The sequence below is a fragment of the Hippocampus comes genome, unplaced genomic scaffold (assembly GCF_001891065.2).
Source record: "Hippocampus comes isolate QL1 unplaced genomic scaffold, H_comes_QL1_v1.1 scaffold111, whole genome shotgun sequence".
Lineage (NCBI taxonomy): Eukaryota > Metazoa > Chordata > Actinopteri > Syngnathiformes > Syngnathidae > Hippocampus > Hippocampus comes.
The window spans coordinates 3,787,136-3,806,326 of record NW_017805698.1 but is presented as its reverse complement, the minus strand read 5'-3'; the positions used below and the strand labels follow the sequence as shown (position 1 = coordinate 3,806,326).

Sequence of the window (19,191 nt, the reverse complement as noted above, 5' to 3'; positions counted from 1 at the left end):
CAATCACCAGTGTACTTGTCATTGTCCAGTAGGTCAGGTGTGAGGCGTACATGCGTTTCCACTTGCGGCACTTGTAGACTTTCACTGCTTTCAGCGCCACCGGCGGGCCCTTCTTCTCAACTTATTATTTTACTTTCGCCTTTATTCACCTTATCAAAATGAAGCGGACAAAAAGCTTTTGTGCGTGCGACCTTTTGTGCTTTCAGCATTTTAAGATGGCTTTTGTCTAGCGGGAGATGGGTATCTGCCACAAACATCACTCAGGCATTGTGGAGGGTGGGGATTCGTTTTCAGTGCGCCTTTGTTCCATTCTTTGACCCGAACCAAGGAGCCGCGCCTGCTCCTCTACCTCCAATTGTGCTGCGAACATTCCCTTCTTTGTGGAGCGAGGCGCATGAGCTGGCGCATCTCCGCGGGCTTTCGTGGGAGATGGTGACGGTAACTTAACCTGGTTCTGCATCGGGGTGGCCCTGGGCTAAGGCGAGCAGCGCCAATTGTGTCAAGAGTGCCACTCTGAATGTGGTCCAACTAGCGCTAGAGGTATGCGAGGCTTGAAATACAGTTAGCAAGGTAAAATGAGCATTTTGACCCTCATCAAATCACATTGAATAGCAAAACTGAGAATCAACCGCTGAGACAGTTCCGAGGTTTGACACCCGAGTTGGAGGTCGAGGCTCGAGCAGCTCACTGCTACGTACGCCGCAGCAGTTAGCAACGAGCTACAGCTGGCCACTGCTGCAGCGAATGGTGAAAGAATGTCCTGAATTTGCTCATTTATCTGGCTCCGCGCCAAAATTCAAATGGGATATTCCTTGATCCACGCACCACCACATCTCGTCATTTTTCGTAAGACACGTTGTATAGCAGCACCACTCTGGAACAGATCATAACATATCTACGACTTCTTATAGGCAACACGGTAGCATGATGGTTCTCCCCGGTCTTGCGTGGGTTTCATTTCTTATTTCTGCCAAAAATTAATATATTGAAAACTCATAATTGTCCATATACGGCAATGTCAGTGTGAATGTTTGCTTGTCTATTTGTATTTGTCTTGTGATTGGCTCGGGACCAGTCAAGGGCTCTACCTTGCCCCCCCAAAAGAAAGGTAGGACAGACTCCATCTTACCCCTTACCCAAATAAGCACAATTGTCAGAGAGAATGGACAAAGCAATTCACAGGTCAACCAGCGGCTTCAACCTTCAAGGTTCCCCTGTCGTTTTGAGTGATCTAAATCACACTTACCGTATTGGCCCAAATATAAGACGGTGTTTTTTGCATTGAAATAGGACTGAAAAAGTGGGGGTCGTCTTATATTCGGGGTCTAGTCATTATACCCATTCACGATGCTAGATGGCACCAGATATCATTGAAGCGAATGCTGAACTCGACTCCCCAGGCCAAAGTGAACCTCTGTCACGAAGAATAAAAATAAAAATAGCGGTAAGAAACAAAAGAGAAGAAAATAATAGAAGAGACAACAGAAAATGGAGAAACGTAGCGACAATCTGGAGAAAAGTGGGTCGAAGATCGGCCAGGTTAACCGGCAGCTGAGAAGTTATGATGTAATTTACATTTCAAAAACCAGAAGCCATTCATTTATGAATGTGATTGCACTTTAGTTTACATATTTAAATGTTCAGCTATTAAGATTTGAATGAGGCAAGATAACATGCTTTTTCTCTTAAATATATTGTTATAATCATTTGTTTCAGATGTACTGTAATTATTTTCTGTATAAAAATTAATTTGGTGTTCAAAAAGTCTTTTTTCAAACTTGAGTCTTGAAAAAGAGGGGGTCGTCTTATAATCAGGGCCGTCTTATATTCGGGCCAATACGGTATATATGTTCTTCAAAAAAGAACCGCGTTTGTGCCAGCGCAGCCTCAACCGTCTCCTTCCCCTGTGGCCACGTGTGCAGCTCCACTCCTCAAACACCCAACACGACCTCACTTCCTCTCAAACACCTCGTCCTTGTCATCCCCTCCCTGCTGTTTTCCTCCATATCAGAGCCATCATCCTTTGTCCATTATTTCCTCTGTGCCAGCTTTTTTTTTTTTTCCTCTCCCAATCACTTTCTTAGGCTGCGTACACATTCTGTGAAGAGGCCGCCCGTGTTGTGTCGCACTATGGGAGCCACGCCTCCGCACCCTCAGCCTATGGGGGACTTTTATTAAATCTGCAAAGGCGCTGGGCCGCGCTGGCAGGTAATCCCACAGTAATTGTTTCCAGATTAGGGGACGCGCACCACAAAGCAGGTTTAGCCAGGCATGAAATGGCCTCCCCGCGCTGCAGCGCCAGCAAGCAAACCTGGCGAGGTGAGACTCACCTGGGTGAAGTCCACAAACGTCCATGGCAGCAGAGAGTCCAGGTGGCCGATGTCTTTGGAAAACCTGTTGAGGATTCTTCCTGTGGAACCCCGCCACACAAAAGAACACATCGAAACACATGTTGAACGTAATTCAAGGCATTTGTACAACCTACACAATATACAGTCATTAGATTCACTACAAATAATTTTGTTTGCCCACAAAGACAATAATGCTGCGATGAAGAGTTCTTCCGTCGTTCTATACTGGTTGTCCTCATTTGGATTGCTGGTGAACTGGAGCCTGGCCTGGTTCTTAATCACTGGGCACATACTGACAAGCAGCCATGGCTGCATTTTAGAATGTTCATTCAACCTAACAAGGATGCTTTTGGAATGTACAAGGAAGCAGGGGTACCCATAGAAAGCACATTCAAATCCCACTGCCCGAAAATGAGATTTGAATTGTCAGCTATGAGACGGATGTGCTACCTGCTACTTCACCCTGCTGCTAGTATACTTCCATTTGGAGTCACAAGTTCAAAAACCCTGTGAACCAAACTACCGTAATTTCTGGACTATAGACCGCACCTGATTATAAGTCGCACCACTACATTTTTAAAGGAAAAAAATATTTTGTACACACATAAGCCGCACCTGTGTATAAGCCGCAGGTGCCCATATTGTAACATGAGATATTTACAAAGAAAGACGGTACACAGGCGGCCGTTAGAAAAGTCTTTATATAAGCCGCTTCATGAAATAAGCCGCAGAGTTGAAAGCGTGTGACAAAAGTCGCGGCTTATAGTCCGGAAATTACGGTCAATAACTTGCCTATCAAACTATATATACTCTATACCACCTGCAGCCATTATAAATACTCCTGTACAGTGTTTTATCTGTATTGAGCCAGCAGAGACAAGTGTATCACAATTGAACATAAATATTGCTAGATCGAGGCAGGGGTTGTACGGAGGCGGGGGGCACATATCTCCTTAAAACAATGACTCATTATTTGTTTTCCATTTCATGAAGAATCTCTCAGCAGAATACGATCAGGAGGCTTTTGTCAGGGAACAAAAGGTGGTGGTGGAGGGGACAACGCAAACCGCTCTTCCTTGTTGTGACTGGCATGGCAGCCTCGTTGACGTTAATTGAGCTGCCTCCAATCCGCTCAGGTATTCATTATTTCAAATCGCACTTTTGCATTCTTTTTCTTCCCTTGTTGTTGCCACAGCGCACGTGATGATATCCTCCACTGGCTCTCGCACACTGTTTGCCGCAGGGTCACTGAAACTGACAATCCCCACGCCACTCTGCCTTAAGGCTTTCTTTATCTCACCATGATGGAGTTTCTCTTGCAGAAAAAGAAAGGAAAAAAAAAAGAGGTGCTACCTATCACTGCCTTCACTCATCACCGAACAATAGAAGTGGGACAAAATATTGATATCGCCGTATCTGAAATGTTCGCTCATGGTTTAGGATCAATGCACTAAGTCAGGGATCAACTTTGGGTTGGGACAAAATATCAATATGACCACATATCGCCTCAGAGTGTGCGGGACAAAAATATTCATACGTCATGATAGAAAGGCTTTCATTATTTATGAAATGGGAACATTTGGGAGAGTTACTTATTATATCAGCTGTCATTGTACAGTATTGATAACAACAAACTCATACTGATACTGTCTAAGGGAGAGACAGATATCACAAGGCTCAAAATGTATTTTTTTAAAAACAGTTTTGCAAGTCAATTACTTCATATGAGGAGCCACTTTCTAACTTTGTGCAGCATTTTTACCCTGTAGGTTGATTCCAAGGAACTGAAGCACGGGTTTGATTAAACAATATAAAGATGGCAATTTAATGAATGAACGATTGTTGTTGTTTTTTTTTTTTTTTAATAGAATCAATTGTTTAATTTCATAAATTCACATTGTGCATAGCCGCAAACTTTATTTTCTTGTCTAGAAGCAAAGCTAAAATTATTTTTTAAACAAAGCTCTGCTGTAAATGTAATTGTCGGGCCTCAAAAGTAAAAACTCAAGACTCTATTGTGAAAACAAACAAATGGCATTATTGATAAATTATGGAAATTCCATACTAGATGAATACACTTTTAACATGAGGCCATTCGTCTTTGCTGCTTGGAGGTATACAGTATATTGTTGCTTCGAGAGTCCCTTATTACTCCAGGCAGGGATCCCAGCGTAAAACCCGCATTGATAAGAGTGTTTTCAGCGAAAAAAAAAAAGATGTTTGTAACAGCGGTGTTTATGAAATAGATAATACACCATTTAATAACATGGGCACCCGTAGCTATTAAGTTCACAGCGGCTAATGTTTGTACAAATTAGCTTTTGTGGTTAAATTTCGCTGTGTTTTAATCTGGTGCGTTTTGTCATCTGGAAATGACACTTACGTTTAGAGTAATTGTTTAACTTAAAATCGTCCAAATCCTCTGAAATCAGCCTCTGGGCAGTTCTCCTCAGATTTCTGTCGACTTTTGTGAAAGCAGGATGATGATTCTTTTCATTTGATCAAAATAAAACATTTGCAAACATCTTTTACTTTGGAAAACAATGGCAAAACCCGTCACTGAATCAGTTTCAAAATTGTCATTGTTCTTCTTTTTTTTTTTTTTTTTTTGAATCACTAAATGATACCACATTAACAAATGATACCGTTGGGTTTGCCACACCAACTTTGGCAGGTGTAGTGCTAAGCAAGCCTTGTTGCATGAACTGATAAAAAATAAATCATATCAGGAGTTATTCTGCAAATCCCACCCCTACTAAGCAAGCAAATTATGTTTTTGAGGTGACTATATGTATGCATGATTTAAAAAGGTGGGGAGAGGGAGGAGAATGTGGCCCGCCGGTGGAGCCATGGCACCACTGACCTAAAAGTTGCCTCCCAGTCACTGCTATGGAGGTGGGCCCTGTAATCACCTCTCTCCACGGCTGTAAGCGGCTTACAGCTTGATCCAAAATACCGCTCCCGCCTAAAAACATGCATGAGGACGAGGCCGGGGCTGCCGCATAACAACCATTGCATAAAACCCGCCAAAGCATTCTTCCCCGCAACGAGCCGGCAATGCTCCAAATCAGCGATGATTCAAAGTCAAGTGGCGTAAGCATGTTGTACACTTGGAGGCAGACTAATCGTATTCACAGTGTGAGTGCCCCTTTAGCATACAGACATCCCGAGGGGAAGGTTCAAATAAGCGAGTACAGATGCCGCTGCTGCTACTCCGACTGCCGCTGCCATGCTAGCAACCAATCTCCTTGCTTTAGCCTGGGAAAAACGGCTTGTCAAAGCGTGTTTGCGCGGGATCCTATAATAATTTTATGTAATGTTACTGTCTAAGCCACAGATGACCCAAATTCTTGCAAGCCTTCAACAAACAATGCCGGTGAGAAAGGAATATGTTTCTGCCGGTTACATCATGCGACGCTCCGAGGCTCCTCGAGCAGCAGACATCAGTCAGCTATCAGCTGTTTGACATGACAAGCGGCTCGGTTAACAGAGAAGGGATGAGGTATGGATCCTCCACTATGGAGCGGTTGCATTACGGTGCCGCGTTACGTGAATGGAAATGTGAGGTGAGATCAGCGCGGGACAATGGCTTCAATCGCTGGCTGCTTGTCAACAATATCAGCGATTGTGCCAAAACGGTGATCTCCAGAAGGATCAAATCATTTCTCATGCCTTTAAGACACCAGGGGTGATTTGCACCACTTTTCTAGGCTCGGGAAATATCAAGCCCTCCCAGCTCAGGTAGAGATAAAGGGTGAGGGCCCCCCCCCTCTCTCTCTCCCCTCCATCACATTTAAAGAAGTGGAACAGTGGGGTCCGGCTCGAGCCAGGTGTGTGGCAAATCGCTGTTCCCTGTAAACATCACGATAAGGGAGCAACTCCGCGTGTGGGCACGGCACACTTAGAGCGGCCTTTTCAGACAGCAAAGTGCAATAATGTCGGAATACTGAGGAGTGGGGGAGGTGGGGTGTAGGAGGGGGGTGTCTGCCAAGGCTGGAGGTGGCACAGCTCACCTGCACTTTCCATGAAGGGCCCAGGGGGCCCGGGGCAGCCTCCCACCGCCGGCACCTTGCTGCCAATACTAATACATTCTAAATCCATTCTCTTCGCTCTCACCGCCAGGCTTGTGCAATCTCCCTGCCTTCCCTTTCATGCAATTAAATAGTGCAAGTGCCGAGCGAGGGGGAGCTCTATCAGCCACGCTGCACACACACGCACGCGCCGCTCCATCTCCACATTCAATTTACACACTTCGATATCATCATCCTGCTGTCTGCAATACTTCCCCCACTTTTCCTCTTGCAACCTGGAACCTGAAATACAGACATTTTGAGAAGGAGGGAAAAAAAAAACATTTGCTCTGTAGACACAATTAGAATCTCACACGGGACAATTACTGAAGATCTAATGTTCGGCACTGAAATATGGACCACTGTTGCTGATGTGAATGGTAGACACTGAGTATGGTCGTATGTGTGTTGACTGAAACTGTGCTGATGAGCCAAGGCTCTGGCCTGCAGTCTCTGAGGGGATTAACCCACTCAATGACACTAAATTACGGGGATCAACATCAGCTCAGCACATCCACCACTGTCTGTGCCGCTCCAGCTGGATCACATTTGGATGAATGGCTGTATGTCAAGTTTACTTGATGCCAAACTCCGTGTTTTGAGTTTTAGTATATGAATATGAATACAAAAGAGGAGCCTTGTTCTTACCAGCCTTTTGTACAAGTTGGCTATGGTAATTCGTAGAGGCTGCACTATCTTTAACCATTTCATGCACCAATAATGATAACCTGTAACCTGATAACATGATAGGCCGTCCACTGTAGTAACCGCTGTCCCTGAAAGGGTTAAAGTCATTTGAAAATATTTTCCAAGTCACGTTAATAATGAGAAACACAGATAATCACAACCTATCCCAGTTTAAATCTTCAGGATTTTGTTCATGCATTCAAGTACACCAACGGATGAGAGCCCAAATACGTTTGTAGTTGCTCCAGCAAGCGAGGAAATTGATACATCACATCCATTTTCAACATCATTTATCCTGAACTGGGTGGGGTTGGGGGGGCTGGGGTGGGGCGTCGGAGCCTATCCCAGCTGACTTCGGGTGAAAGGTGGACCACCCCCTAAACTGGTCACCAGTCAGTCGGAGGGCACATGTAGAGAGGAACAACCCTTCACACCCACCCGCACACCATCACTGAGTGGCAACCGATCCCACTCTGCCCGCACCCAAGTCAGGCGAGTGTACCACTACGCCGCAAGGGACACCTGGTACATTACAATTAGACCCAAAAAATAGAACTGTGTCATAATCTGTTCTGAGACGCAAGTCGAAATATGATTTGTTTGGATTTCGAAACCTATTTTTCCATATAAAGATTTTATGAATGTCATAAGGCCCGCCAGACACCGATTGAAATGTCGTTCGGGGTTCTACATCTAATTGGCAAGTAGTTTTGCTGTGATTTGAAATTTGACTTTTTGGTGAATGGCATTGTAATGTTGTAGATGTAACGACGATAAGCTTTCACCACGAAAATTTGGTTTTCGGCTACAAAGATAAATGAAGCCAGCCGCCACCAAGCTGTACCGATGCAATAAGTACATTTTTTTATTTTACACAATGACTTAACCATATTTATGATTTCATATGAACCCGTGGATAAAAAGCGAAGCGTGGAGAGTCTTGGAAATGCACAAGTCTTGCACTTGTGCAATGAATGGAGCGATCATTGCTAACAGACTGGTAAATATGAACTCTACAAATTACACATTAGCACCTTTAATTAAGGCTTCATAAAAAAATATAACTTTATAATTTTTTTTTTTAAATCATAAATTCATCAAAGTTTAAGAAGCTAATTTTTGTCTCATTTTACTGTTAAAAATGCACCGCTGTGTTTTCCACCGCAATAAGGATGTGGTCGCATTGCATGTCTGCCATGTTTGTGGAGGATGTAACAGAAATTATTCTGCAATGTTGACAGACAAAACATCGTGCTTAACCCTTCCTCTCATTCTAACTAACATCATACCGAATGCTTATCTTGCGACATAAAGTTATCGTGAAATATGAAGGTCGTAATCATCAATTTGGAAGTCGGCGATATCTGTGCGGCAACGAAGATAACACTGACACAAATTGGTCCCGAATGGCTCAAAAGCGTTGAATTGCTGATACGGAAGACATACAATGCCTTAGCATCAGTTTGAAGCCGGCGCTGCTGTACTGCATTGTTGCAAGTGAGACCTTTGTGCAGTGATGCCTGAAAGCGTAACCTTTACCTTTGGGGCCGACTCCCCAATGCTCAGCCCATGCACAGTGGCAGTATCATGTAAACCGCTGTCAAATCCCGGTCAGGTCAGGTCAGAAAACAAAGCTCTGTCACATATTGTACCACCACTAAGGCTGAACTGCAAACTAAAGCGAATTGGATTCATTTGTATCTACCAAGATTACTTTCGTGAGCAAAAATGAAAAAAATGTAAAAATAACGATAACAATAACGAACTGAAACCACACAATGTTCACGAAAGTAACTGCCTCACAGTGCAGAGGTGCAGGGTTCGATTCCTGGCTCGGGCCTTCCCAGAGTTTGCATGTTCTCCATGTACCTGCGTGGGTTTCCAGCTAAGATTCAAACCCAGAACCTCCGAAATTGCGAGGCAGATGGATATGTTTGTCTGTCCATGTGTCTTTCGAGAGCTGAAAAATTATCTCACCCTGCTCACCACTAGTCCACTGTGCTGCAATCACCAATCACAAAAGTGAACAAAAGCCAGTTTCCTTCTGGTACATGTGTGACATAAGATGAGAAAACATTTGTAATGGATGAACAGGATTGCACCATTTTTATTCTGGAATCGGGGAATGCTTCCATTATGTCTTAAATTGTAAGAAGTGAATCACTCTGATTCAAGTGAAAAAAATATCTTTCTGTTTGTTAGTGTATAGACTTCTTTTTCTAAAAATGTACCATTTGTTGTTGTGCCACTTCCATCATGACTCAAAAATGAATTTCTCTTTATGTATTTTCTTGTTTTTTTATACTCGCTAAAATGGAATGGGTTATTTCTCCACTAAGTGTCACTGAAAATTACTCGTTTTGCTTTTGTTTAATCTTACTCACGGAAAGACCAACAACAGCCATCAAAACAGTACCACTCACATTCGAGTTTGAAGTCTGATTCATGAACTACCTAAAATTATAAACCAAAACTATACACCAACGTCGCTCTAAACTGAGGATTGTTTTCGTATCGCTGTCATTTTACCAATCCTATACTTGCAGGAGAATTGCGCAAGTGTTCCTAATATGTCGTCGCTGGCGTGTAAGCTGGTGACACCACGGCGGCAAAGCATCGACGGTGAAAAAGCATCAAGCAGGATTTATCAAGGTTTTACGTTCCATTGTGCCCGAGTGTAAATATGACAAATCAATTAATAATGGCTCTCTTTATCTCTGAAGCATAAGTCTGAAAATCCACTGTCGACATTACAGCTTTGTTTGCCCTCCTGCAGGCCAAGCTGTAACAATAAACGGACCGGTCACATAATAGTCTCCGATAGCGCCAATCAGATAACCGTGTGTGCTAAGCCTCTCCCGTGCGGCGATATCAAGCAGATTATTACATTATTTCCAAGTGTTTGTGAATAGATTAAGTCACACCCAGATCGCCCCAACACGTCGCACGGAAGCAACAGCAAACACATCAGTGACGATGAGAAGGCCAGCCGGTGTTTGCTATAGGAACACACACGTCTTTTGTAAAAGGCGTGCTTTGCCGCTACGCCCGCCTCAAACACCCTTAAATCATATTTAAGCAGTTCATGGTGACTCATTACATTGATACAAGTTTGTCTCCTGTTGCACATTCCCACCCGGGCCGATTTGTGTTGTATATGCGTTGTCGCATTGAGGAGATTAGACTGAGTAATTGTCTGCTGACAGGCGAACAATGGCCAGGAAAAATTAAAGCCATCACTTAGCAAGCTGACTTCAGCTATTAAATGACAGGTTGTTATAGGTCGATCATGAATAATGATTACCGCCCCCCTCTCAAAATGTACATTTGCAAATTAATGTATTTTTTTACACTTGACTTGCGCTTCAAAATGTCGCATGCTCCCCAAGAAGCGCAGCCAGATTGATTTTTTTTTTTAAGCACATATCATTTTCTAATTCCTACTTTTGAAATGGTATAATCATTTGCAGGTTTTTTTTAAATACATATATTATGTATAAATGTATATTGTCTAGTTCAACAGAAGCCTTAAATATTTTTGATACATTTGCGAAAATATACTCCAACCAAATGTATTAAAGCTCTGAACGGCTTGGCATCTTGGTCGCATTGCATCCAAACCTAAAATTGTACATGAAAAAAAACATCTTTGGAAATACGGATTTATGTATTCAATATTTATACTAAAAATAGTTATTGTGGTTTAACTAGTTATATTTGTGGATAGATACATATTGCTTAAAATAATCCGTTTGTTTTAAGAGCAAGAATGCAATGCAGATAAATAGTTTCATCTAATGTAAAAAGTTAAATTGTATATTGAGGTTAAAGATACAGTCAAAGCGTTGTAAAAGGAAGCAGGGCGTAGTCTGCTCTCTAGTGTTGACATGTTAGAATCACCCCCTCCAGTGGCTCCCCGGATGCCTCGTCGTGTACATCAACCATTTCTACAGTTTCATTACCAAGTGTACAGAGACAAACGAAGGAGCCCCTTACCAATTGGATTAATTTGGAAAAAATGCACCGGGGTCCGCAGGATGCTGTCAAACATGCCGTTGTGAAGGGTCTGCGCCGAGCTCACCAGGACGTTGAAAAACACCAAGCTGCGAACGAAGCCAAACACCACGGCTGCACCTGTTAAACCTTCGGCACCAGAGAAGGAAAACATACAAATCTATCAGAACAATCGGATGCCATCCTCGTGCTTCCTTCAAGGACAGCAGTGTTTTAAAGGTCAATCAGTAGAAAAGAAATGTCGTCCACTCAAGTGTTTTTCTTTTTTTTTTTTTTTTGTTCCCAGTATCATTCTGTGAGTTGAAGTGCAATAGTGAAGCCGTTCAGAGTCACAGGGAGACAGTCGGAGTGATTCGAGCGCAGACAACACGAAAGGCGCCGCTATCTCTTGATACAGCTGAGGCCCCGTGTACCCACACTTGGCCTTGAAGGCCTTGGGTTACTGCCAACCCTTTTCTGAATGGATGACATAATTATAGAATACAAAAACATACAGTCGTTTTTTTTTTCCTTTTTTTTCTTTTTTTTAAGGAAGACAATTAGCAAGGTTCACCTGCGTAAACACTTAGGTGCAGGTCAAGGTCCAGCTGTGTGGGGAGGCTGCCATTGAGGGACTGCTTTACTTTAACATGCTGCTGCTGTTCGGCCCTGCCGAAAAAGAGAAAAAAAAAACACAAAGATACTTAGACGTGAAGAAGAAAAGCAACACAAACACAACATTTTCCACAATTGAAAAGCAAAAGGTCGCCTTCAACAAGTGACACTTAAAGTCATAGAAAACATTTCATGCCAAGACACGCTCTGTTTACACCTCACTGGGGCCCTTTGTGTCCTTTCTGTTTTCTTTTCTACCACCAATTGTGAGGGAAGAATCTTACCAATGAGCAAGCCACCAGTCCTGCAGCACAAACGCCACCTTTTAAAACAAATCAAATCTTCATTCTCATTTCAACGATCAAGAAGCCGACCCCACTGTGTTGTGCAAATAAGCACGGACTCACGTGTGCAAGAGCGTTGAGGAGAATGAGGAGGAAGAGAACCAGGAAGTTAGCGCCCGCTCGGAAATATTTCACATACATTTGCAGGCTGACGTCTCCCTGCCTGCGCTTTTCCTCCTCCGTGGGTTGCGCTGCCTGGATGATACACACCAAGCAGCAGTCATTCAAACCATCAGCGAACGGCACCTGAAAGGGAAAGCTAAGCCTGTGCTGCCCTCTAGAGGCTAAATGGAAACACAGCCCATTAAAAAAAAAATGTAATTGCTGTTTGTTTAGTTGCAGCACGCAAGGACCGCAGGAAAAACTGTCCAAAATATCACACGCGAATCCTGAAAGTTGGAACAGTTAAGACATATAAGGCAGGAATCTTAGTAACCCAATTCAGGCACGTGAATGAAGTTAAAGTTGTGATATGACGAGGAAGATTTAAAAAAATAAATAAATTTGCATAATTTGACAGTTTTGATTTGGTCAGAGGAAACTTCGAATATCCTGAGAAAAATTGTATAATTTAACAGCAGCGGGGCAGGAATGAGCTTTGTGTCATGCAGAAAATTAGGTTGTAGTTTCGAGCATGAATAAAGTTGTAATAATGGAATTTTATGACGGTCGAGTATTAGTATTAGGGAGAACAAAGTTGTCAAATCAGGAGAAAAATAATTGTACAAGAATGAGGTTGTCGTACTATTAGAAAAACAATAATACATTTCCCATAAAGTTGCAAAGGGGAAGTCAAGTCCACGCCTTGAGCCTCTGTCGACAGCCAAGTGGCAAAATGGCCGGCCCCTGAGATGGACAAAAATAGTTGGATTTTGCTGCTTAATGCATATTCCACCAACGCAATATTTATCAGAATGCCCCGTTAGACTATTGTAAAGAATCTTTATTGACTCAACTTCGCTTTAAGAGAAAAAAGTAACTTTAAAAGAATAGTGACATAATTTTACAAGATCAAAGTCATAACAGTCCAAGAAAATATTTTATTTCGAGCATCTTGTGAGTGTTTGGAACAAATATTGTTCCCTGGTTACCGTAATACAATATGTAGCAGGTCTCGATAAGAAATGTTAACATTCACTCATGAAAAATTACTATTTTATTTTGTGATAATTCTACTAGTAGGTTCTGTAAGCCTTTCTCTATACACTATCCTTAGTGTCAGTTAGCATTCGAGCAAAATAGTTGAAAAAAAAAATTACTGAATGAAAATCCATGACATTGGCAACCTGATGCTCCAGTTGCACCTACCAGTGTGAGCGTCTCTTCCATCAGCGAGTAGCAGGAGGCGGACAAGGAGGAAATGGATGACATGGACTTGTTAGAAAGAGTGGAGGGGCAAAAGGAGGCCATGGACTTGATGGAGGTCGTGCTTGGTCTTTCCTCCTGACTGTCCTCCTCCTTGAGGAGTGAGGAGAAATCAAGACCAGAGCTCTGCAGCTCTCTGTAGCTCCCCTTGGCCACCATTTTACCCTGCCAACATAGAAAAAACATACATTATGTTTCTGTTGACTCATTTTAATTTTCAAATTAGTACTGGGAAGTCTATACGTCTTATGAAACTGGAGTTGAAGGCCACAAATCTTTTTGTTGTAAAACTTCTCAATATGGGCAGTGGAAATTGAATTTCCTCGTTGTTTTGTGAGAATCGATGTGCATTTTTGTCTTTTTAGAAAATATATTTTTATGTGAATGGGGACGGCATGGTGACCGACTGGTTAGCACATACGCCTCACAGTACAGAGTTCCAGGTTTCAAATCTGAGTTGTGGCATTCCTGTACTCAGGTTTCCTCCCACATTGCCCCAAAAACATTCATAACGGGTTAATTGGACACTCTATTGTTCGTGGGTGTGATTGTGAAACGTGTCCTGCGATTGGCTAGCAACCAGTTCAGGGGCGTACCCCGCCTATATTACCCGAATATGGCTGGGCTTGGTTCCAGCACGCTCGGGTGTCTGCGTTTCAGACATCCCATTAAAGTAAAATGTAACACAAACAAAAAAACAAACAAACAAAAAAAAATGGACATACATTGTGTTTTTCACAGGACAGCGACGAGATGACACGTTAAATGTTAAAAAGCTCACTCACCTCCTTTAAGACGACAATTTCATGCGCAGCCTTCAGGTATTGCAGCTGGTGAGTGACAAGAACACGCGGCTTGTTCCTCAGAAGTCCACAAATACACCTGTAGGAAAGAGCATCTGAGTTTCAAAATAATTTCAGCAGAGAACAGCTCTTGAGTATGAAACAGCGCAGTTCTTTTTACTCTTCAAAGATGTGCTTGCCGACTTCAGCATCCACAGCACTGAGGGGGTCATCCAGTAGGTAGATGTCTGCATCCTGGTACACTGCTCTGAAAAGCACATTCAGTCAGAGGATAAATCAAAAGAAAGTGTGTTGTTTTTTTTTTGTTTCGTGCACACCTGGCCAAACTGATTCTCGCCTTCTGTCCTCCACTTAAATTGGCCCCTCTGTCTCCGACGGATGCCAAGTCACCACCTGGTAGTAGCTCCATGTCCTGGACAAATGCAGGTGTTACATAGTCATTCCAAACTGGACTTACTAGAAAATGCAGGTCCACGAACCCTCACAGGACTCTGGACTAATTCTCACTCTCTTGAGGGCGCAGGCTCTCAGCACTCGGTCATACTTGAAGTGGTTGAGCTCTTGGCCGAAAAGGATGTTGCTCCGGATAGTGCCGGGTAAAATCCAGGGCTGCTGGGAAGTGTAGGTCAGATCCCCTCGGACCTTGATCACGCCACTTTCCTGGCTTAGCTCTCCCAAGATGGCGCTGAGGAGCGAAGACTGACACAAAACATCAAATGACCATTCAAAGCATGATACTCACTTTCCAAGTTACTCACGATGGCGGCCATACCTTCCCTGAGCCGACAGGACCGATTACAGCGAGCAGCTGATCGGGTCCAACTGTGAAGGAAACATTCTCTAAAGTTGGAGCTTCTTGGGTCTAAAATGAAAACATACAGTGCCTTGAAAACAGCCATTTAAAACATTTGAGGTTTACCTACCATAATACCTCAGCTTGGGCATTTATTTCGCGAACTGCAATCCTGTGCTAATATTTTCCACAGTATATTACTGTCACTGGGAAACACCAAGAATTGTCTTTGTAGTTAGTCGTTAGTGTTATTTAGCAGCTGGCGACTCATCTCGGGTATACTTGGTCTCTCGCCCGAAATCAGCGTGTATAGTCTCCATGTTTCTGAATACGCTGCACTGCATACACCAAGAATTTCTCTCATGCATGCTTTTGGAATGTGGGAGGAAGAGAAAACCCACCCAGGCACGGGGAGAGCATGTACGAGGAGCCGGAATCGAACCCTGCACCTCTGCACTGTGAGGCCGACGTGCTGACCTGTCGACCACCGGGCCCATAGTTACCCCATTGGTAACTATGGTAATCTGTTTTAGGATGAGTGATCTTTCCGGCAATTAATGGGAACGCCTCGTCTCAACGAACTATTTGAGCAACAATAAACAATTGACCTCACCTTGTCCCAATAGCACACCAATTCCTGAATCTTCAGCAAACAGTCTTTTTTCTCTTCCACCGGGAGTCCCAGATGTTGAGGAGCAACTTCATCCAGAAGGAGAAAATTCTAAGAAAATCCCCATTGATATGTTCCTTTTCCATCAAATATGTTTGAAACAGCTCAACATTTATTTCACTTGAAATCGGCATTCTTACTTGGATTCTTTGAATGCTGATGAGGGAGTCTGAGACCTTCTCGATGGCGAAGGGAAAGAAGAGCGTGATCGTGAGTTTGACGGCGCCATAGAGGGAAACGGCCATGAAGACGGTGCTGGAAGACAACTGCTTGCCCGTCAGCACGTAGACGCAAACAGTGAGGAAGATGATGAGCTTGTTGGCCACGAAGAATGACGCCATGTTCAAGCCGCGCAAGTAGGAGCTTTTCATTACTTTGGAGATTTCCATTCTGTGCCATCACAAAAGACACACAGAAAAAAAAAACGTTCTCAGTAGATGCATGGGGGTCTTATTTGTTGAAGAGAATAAAAACAGGCTACCTTCGGACTTCATCCACAAGCACAGCAAAGGGTTTCTCCCACCCGCACATCTTTATCACACGAATTCCAGAGAGGACCTCATTCATCGTGCGTATCCTGTCATCGGTCAGGACTGCAGTGTCAGCCCTAGAACGACAGAAACTCGCAGCAGTGACGATACCGATACAACAGTTGATACTACTATGTGGTCCAAATGATGACTGCCAACCTCAGTTTGGAAAACAGTCTTCCAAACATAGTCTGCGCTGGTATCAGGATGAAGAAGACGGCCATTCCGGCAAGGCATGATGGACCGATCCAATACATCAACAATATTATCACCATTACGGCTTGCACGGGGGTGATCCACAGAAAGTGCAGATACAAGGTTACCTAGGAGAAAATGACAAAGATGGAGTGCAGGGTGTGTCGTCATCTGCGACTGTACGTTTTTACTCTAAGTCAATCAAAACAAAGCATTTTGATGGAGCGCTCATACTGCAACAGGTCTAGCTAATGTTGTGGATATGCTTATTTTCAGACAATTACCTCATCAAATGTGTTGACATCATTGGACAGCAGATTGACAATTTGTCCTGTTGTCGTTTTAGTCAGCGCCGTATTGTTAAGACTGAGAGCCTTTGCAGAACAAAAAAGTTATGTTAAATGGAGTAGCCAAAAATAATTAATCGTGTTCGTCCATTCGTACCTTCCGGTAGATCATGTGACACATGGCCACACGGATTTTCATGCCCGCTCTTTGGACATGGTAGAAATAGAGATGGTGGAGGACGGCCATCCAGACGGTGCACAGGCAGATGCCCGCCGCGTAGCTGTAGGCCTTGTAGACCGCCGTTGGGCCTGTGGCATCAGCACTCTCAAAGTACTCAATGAGCGTACCGAGTAACACTGACTGAATGACTTTAACGACTTCCTGATGGAGTAAACCAGACCCGTTAAACAACCTGAAATCCATCATTGCCTTCTAAGATGGTTTACTTTGACCGCACCTGTATGAAGACGTATGCTCCAGTGATCGCGTAGGATCTCCAGTAACATTTTATGAGGACTCTCGTGAGTTGAGGCTGGCGTCGATCTTTTGCCGCATGCTTAACGTCTTGCTTCCAGTACCTTGGAAAAGCATGACGTGTGATTGTTGGCGGTGGCAAGCAGAAGCTGTTTGACATTTAAAATACTACGTCTACGAAATCAGAATATTAATCCATATATAAGGCGCATCGTATTATAAAGCGCACTTTCGGCTTTTGAGAAAATGGAATGCTTTTTAGTGCGCCTTATAGTGCGGAAAATACAGTACCGTATTTTTCGGATTATACGTCGCTCCGGATTATAAATCGCACCAGCCAAAAAATGCATAATTAAGAAGGAAAAAACATATATCAGTCGCATTTTTGGGGGAAATTTATTTGGTAAGCTCCAACACCAAAAACATACATGTCATCTTGAAAGGCAATTTAAAATAAAAATAAAACTAGAGAACAACAGGCTGAATAAGTGTACGATATGCTAACGTTACATGACGCTTAAACAACGAACTGTGAATGTACCTGATATGTTCACGTAACATATTAAGAGTTATTTGGACAAATATAGCACAAAGAACATGCTAACAAATTTACCAAACCATCAGCGTCACTCCAAATCACAAAATCCAATGAAATCTTCATGCTCGGTGTCACTTTTAAACAACTCCGCCAACTCCGGAGGTAGAAGATGCAGCGCTTCCTTTTCTACGTCGCTTACGTCAGAGTCATCGTCAGTTGTTTTTCTCAGTTACCGCCAACGTGGAAAGTATCAACACAGGCCGAGAGCACCCCCTTGCGGTTTAATGTGAAAATAACATGTGATGTGTACAATGTGTTAACCATTTCACACATAAGTCGCTCCAGAGTATAAGTCACACCCCTGGCCAAATTATGAAAAAAACTGCGACTTATACTCCGGAAAATACGGTAATTATTTTTCCCATGCTGTAAGGCCACTGGTTACACACAGGTACACTGGTGAGGGTCCTCAGCTCATAGAGCTGCTGACAGCACCATGCTGTTCCTTCATCAGAAAACCCCTGACAGCCAAGCCTGTTGCGCAGACAGCACGACACTAAATGTCATATGCGACTGCGTGGGCAAGGCAAGACTTGGTCCAACGATCTTCATGTTGGGGTGTAATACCCTTCTCCTTCATTGCGGACTTAAAGAAAATCATTCAAAATGTCTCTGCCAAATAGTGAGTGCAAGAGAACAGACTGTTTTGTGTTGCAGCGCCGGTGATACTTTCTATATATAGGTGGGCCGAATGTCAAGTGCACAAGCACATCCTCAAACACAATATCACCTTTCCTTAATGGGTGGGAGTAGCGTTGTGACTATTAATATATGTATTACTGTACTGCTTTACGCAGTTTTGCGTGACCCAATGAGGCGTTTTAATAACTTGGTTATTATTATGGCTTTAGTTTTCTGGATGGCGTCATATCACACACACACACACACACACCAACATGCACACGTTTTTAGACAGATCATAAAAAATACATGGCAAGGCAAATGATGAATATAAGCATGTTATGAGTATGTTAGAGTTAGATATTCTTACCACTCTAACTCCTCCCCAAGTCTGTCAGAAGCATCCTCAGGAAGAATCCTGTACATGTCATTTTCTTCCAGCCTCCTCTTGTAGCCGGTCCTGAACAAGGGATTCAGCCAACTACACAGTACAAATATAGTCAATGCGATACTAATAAAAACAGTAGAGTCGTAATAATACAGCTTGATTTCCGTAGCAATTTGAGAAGATAACCAAAATGTTCTGTAGTGCATGATGGTGTGCAGTTCTACACTACTGTAATCTTTAACAGGGGAGAGAATACCCAACATCTAGGATGGGAAATGTAAACGATTCAGAGGGTCACAAAACATAGAATGGCATACTTCCTAAGCAGATATATATTATTCATTCATTCATTCATTTTCCGATCCGCTTTGTCCTCACAAGGGTCGCGGGATATATATATATATAT

General features: G+C 43.1%; 1 protein-coding gene and 1 long non-coding RNA gene across 13 annotated transcripts in view; one reads left to right on the top strand and one right to left on the bottom strand.

Annotated features, from left to right (window-relative positions):
• Positions 1–3,682, top strand: part of LOC109523368 (uncharacterized) — a 55,389-nt gene extending 51,707 nt beyond the window's left edge. Inside the window, exon 3 of the long non-coding RNA XR_002169750.1 lies at positions 3,345–3,682. This is a non-coding gene — a long non-coding RNA (uncharacterized LOC109523368). The remainder of the gene's footprint in view (positions 1–3,344) is intronic.
• Positions 1–19,191, bottom strand: part of LOC109523367 (multidrug resistance-associated protein 4-like) — a 62,273-nt gene that overhangs the window by 22,291 nt on the left and 20,791 nt on the right. For 7 of the 12 annotated variants that reach the window (XR_002169749.1, XM_019882485.1, XM_019882490.1 and 4 more), the window contains exons 2-20: positions 18,768–18,878; positions 17,162–17,282; positions 16,861–17,085; positions 16,701–16,790; positions 16,381–16,544; positions 16,173–16,298; positions 15,832–16,081; positions 15,635–15,742; positions 15,001–15,090; positions 14,736–14,927; positions 14,546–14,640; positions 14,389–14,475; positions 14,211–14,307; positions 13,369–13,590; positions 12,124–12,255; positions 12,001–12,038; positions 11,676–11,770; positions 11,105–11,251; positions 2,331–2,410 (exon numbers count right to left, since the gene is read on the bottom strand). Coding sequence is in view for 11 of the 12 variants with exons in the window: in XM_019882485.1 (XP_019738044.1) it covers positions 2,331–2,410; positions 11,105–11,251; positions 11,676–11,770; positions 12,001–12,038; positions 12,124–12,255; positions 13,369–13,590; positions 14,211–14,307; positions 14,389–14,475; positions 14,546–14,640; positions 14,736–14,927; positions 15,001–15,090; positions 15,635–15,742; positions 15,832–16,081; positions 16,173–16,298; positions 16,381–16,544; positions 16,701–16,790; positions 16,861–17,085; positions 17,162–17,282; positions 18,768–18,878 (2,470 nt within the window). In the remaining variant the exon portion in view is untranslated. Of the gene's footprint in view, positions 1–2,330; positions 2,411–11,104; positions 11,252–11,675; positions 11,771–12,000; positions 12,039–12,123; positions 12,256–13,368; positions 13,591–14,210; positions 14,308–14,388; positions 14,476–14,545; positions 14,641–14,735; positions 14,928–15,000; positions 15,091–15,634; positions 15,743–15,831; positions 16,082–16,172; positions 16,299–16,380; positions 16,545–16,700; positions 16,791–16,860; positions 17,086–17,161; positions 17,283–18,767; positions 18,879–19,191 lie in introns of those variants that run through there. The other 5 variants (XM_019882488.1, XM_019882487.1, XM_019882492.1 and 2 more) reach the window with 5 other exon arrangements.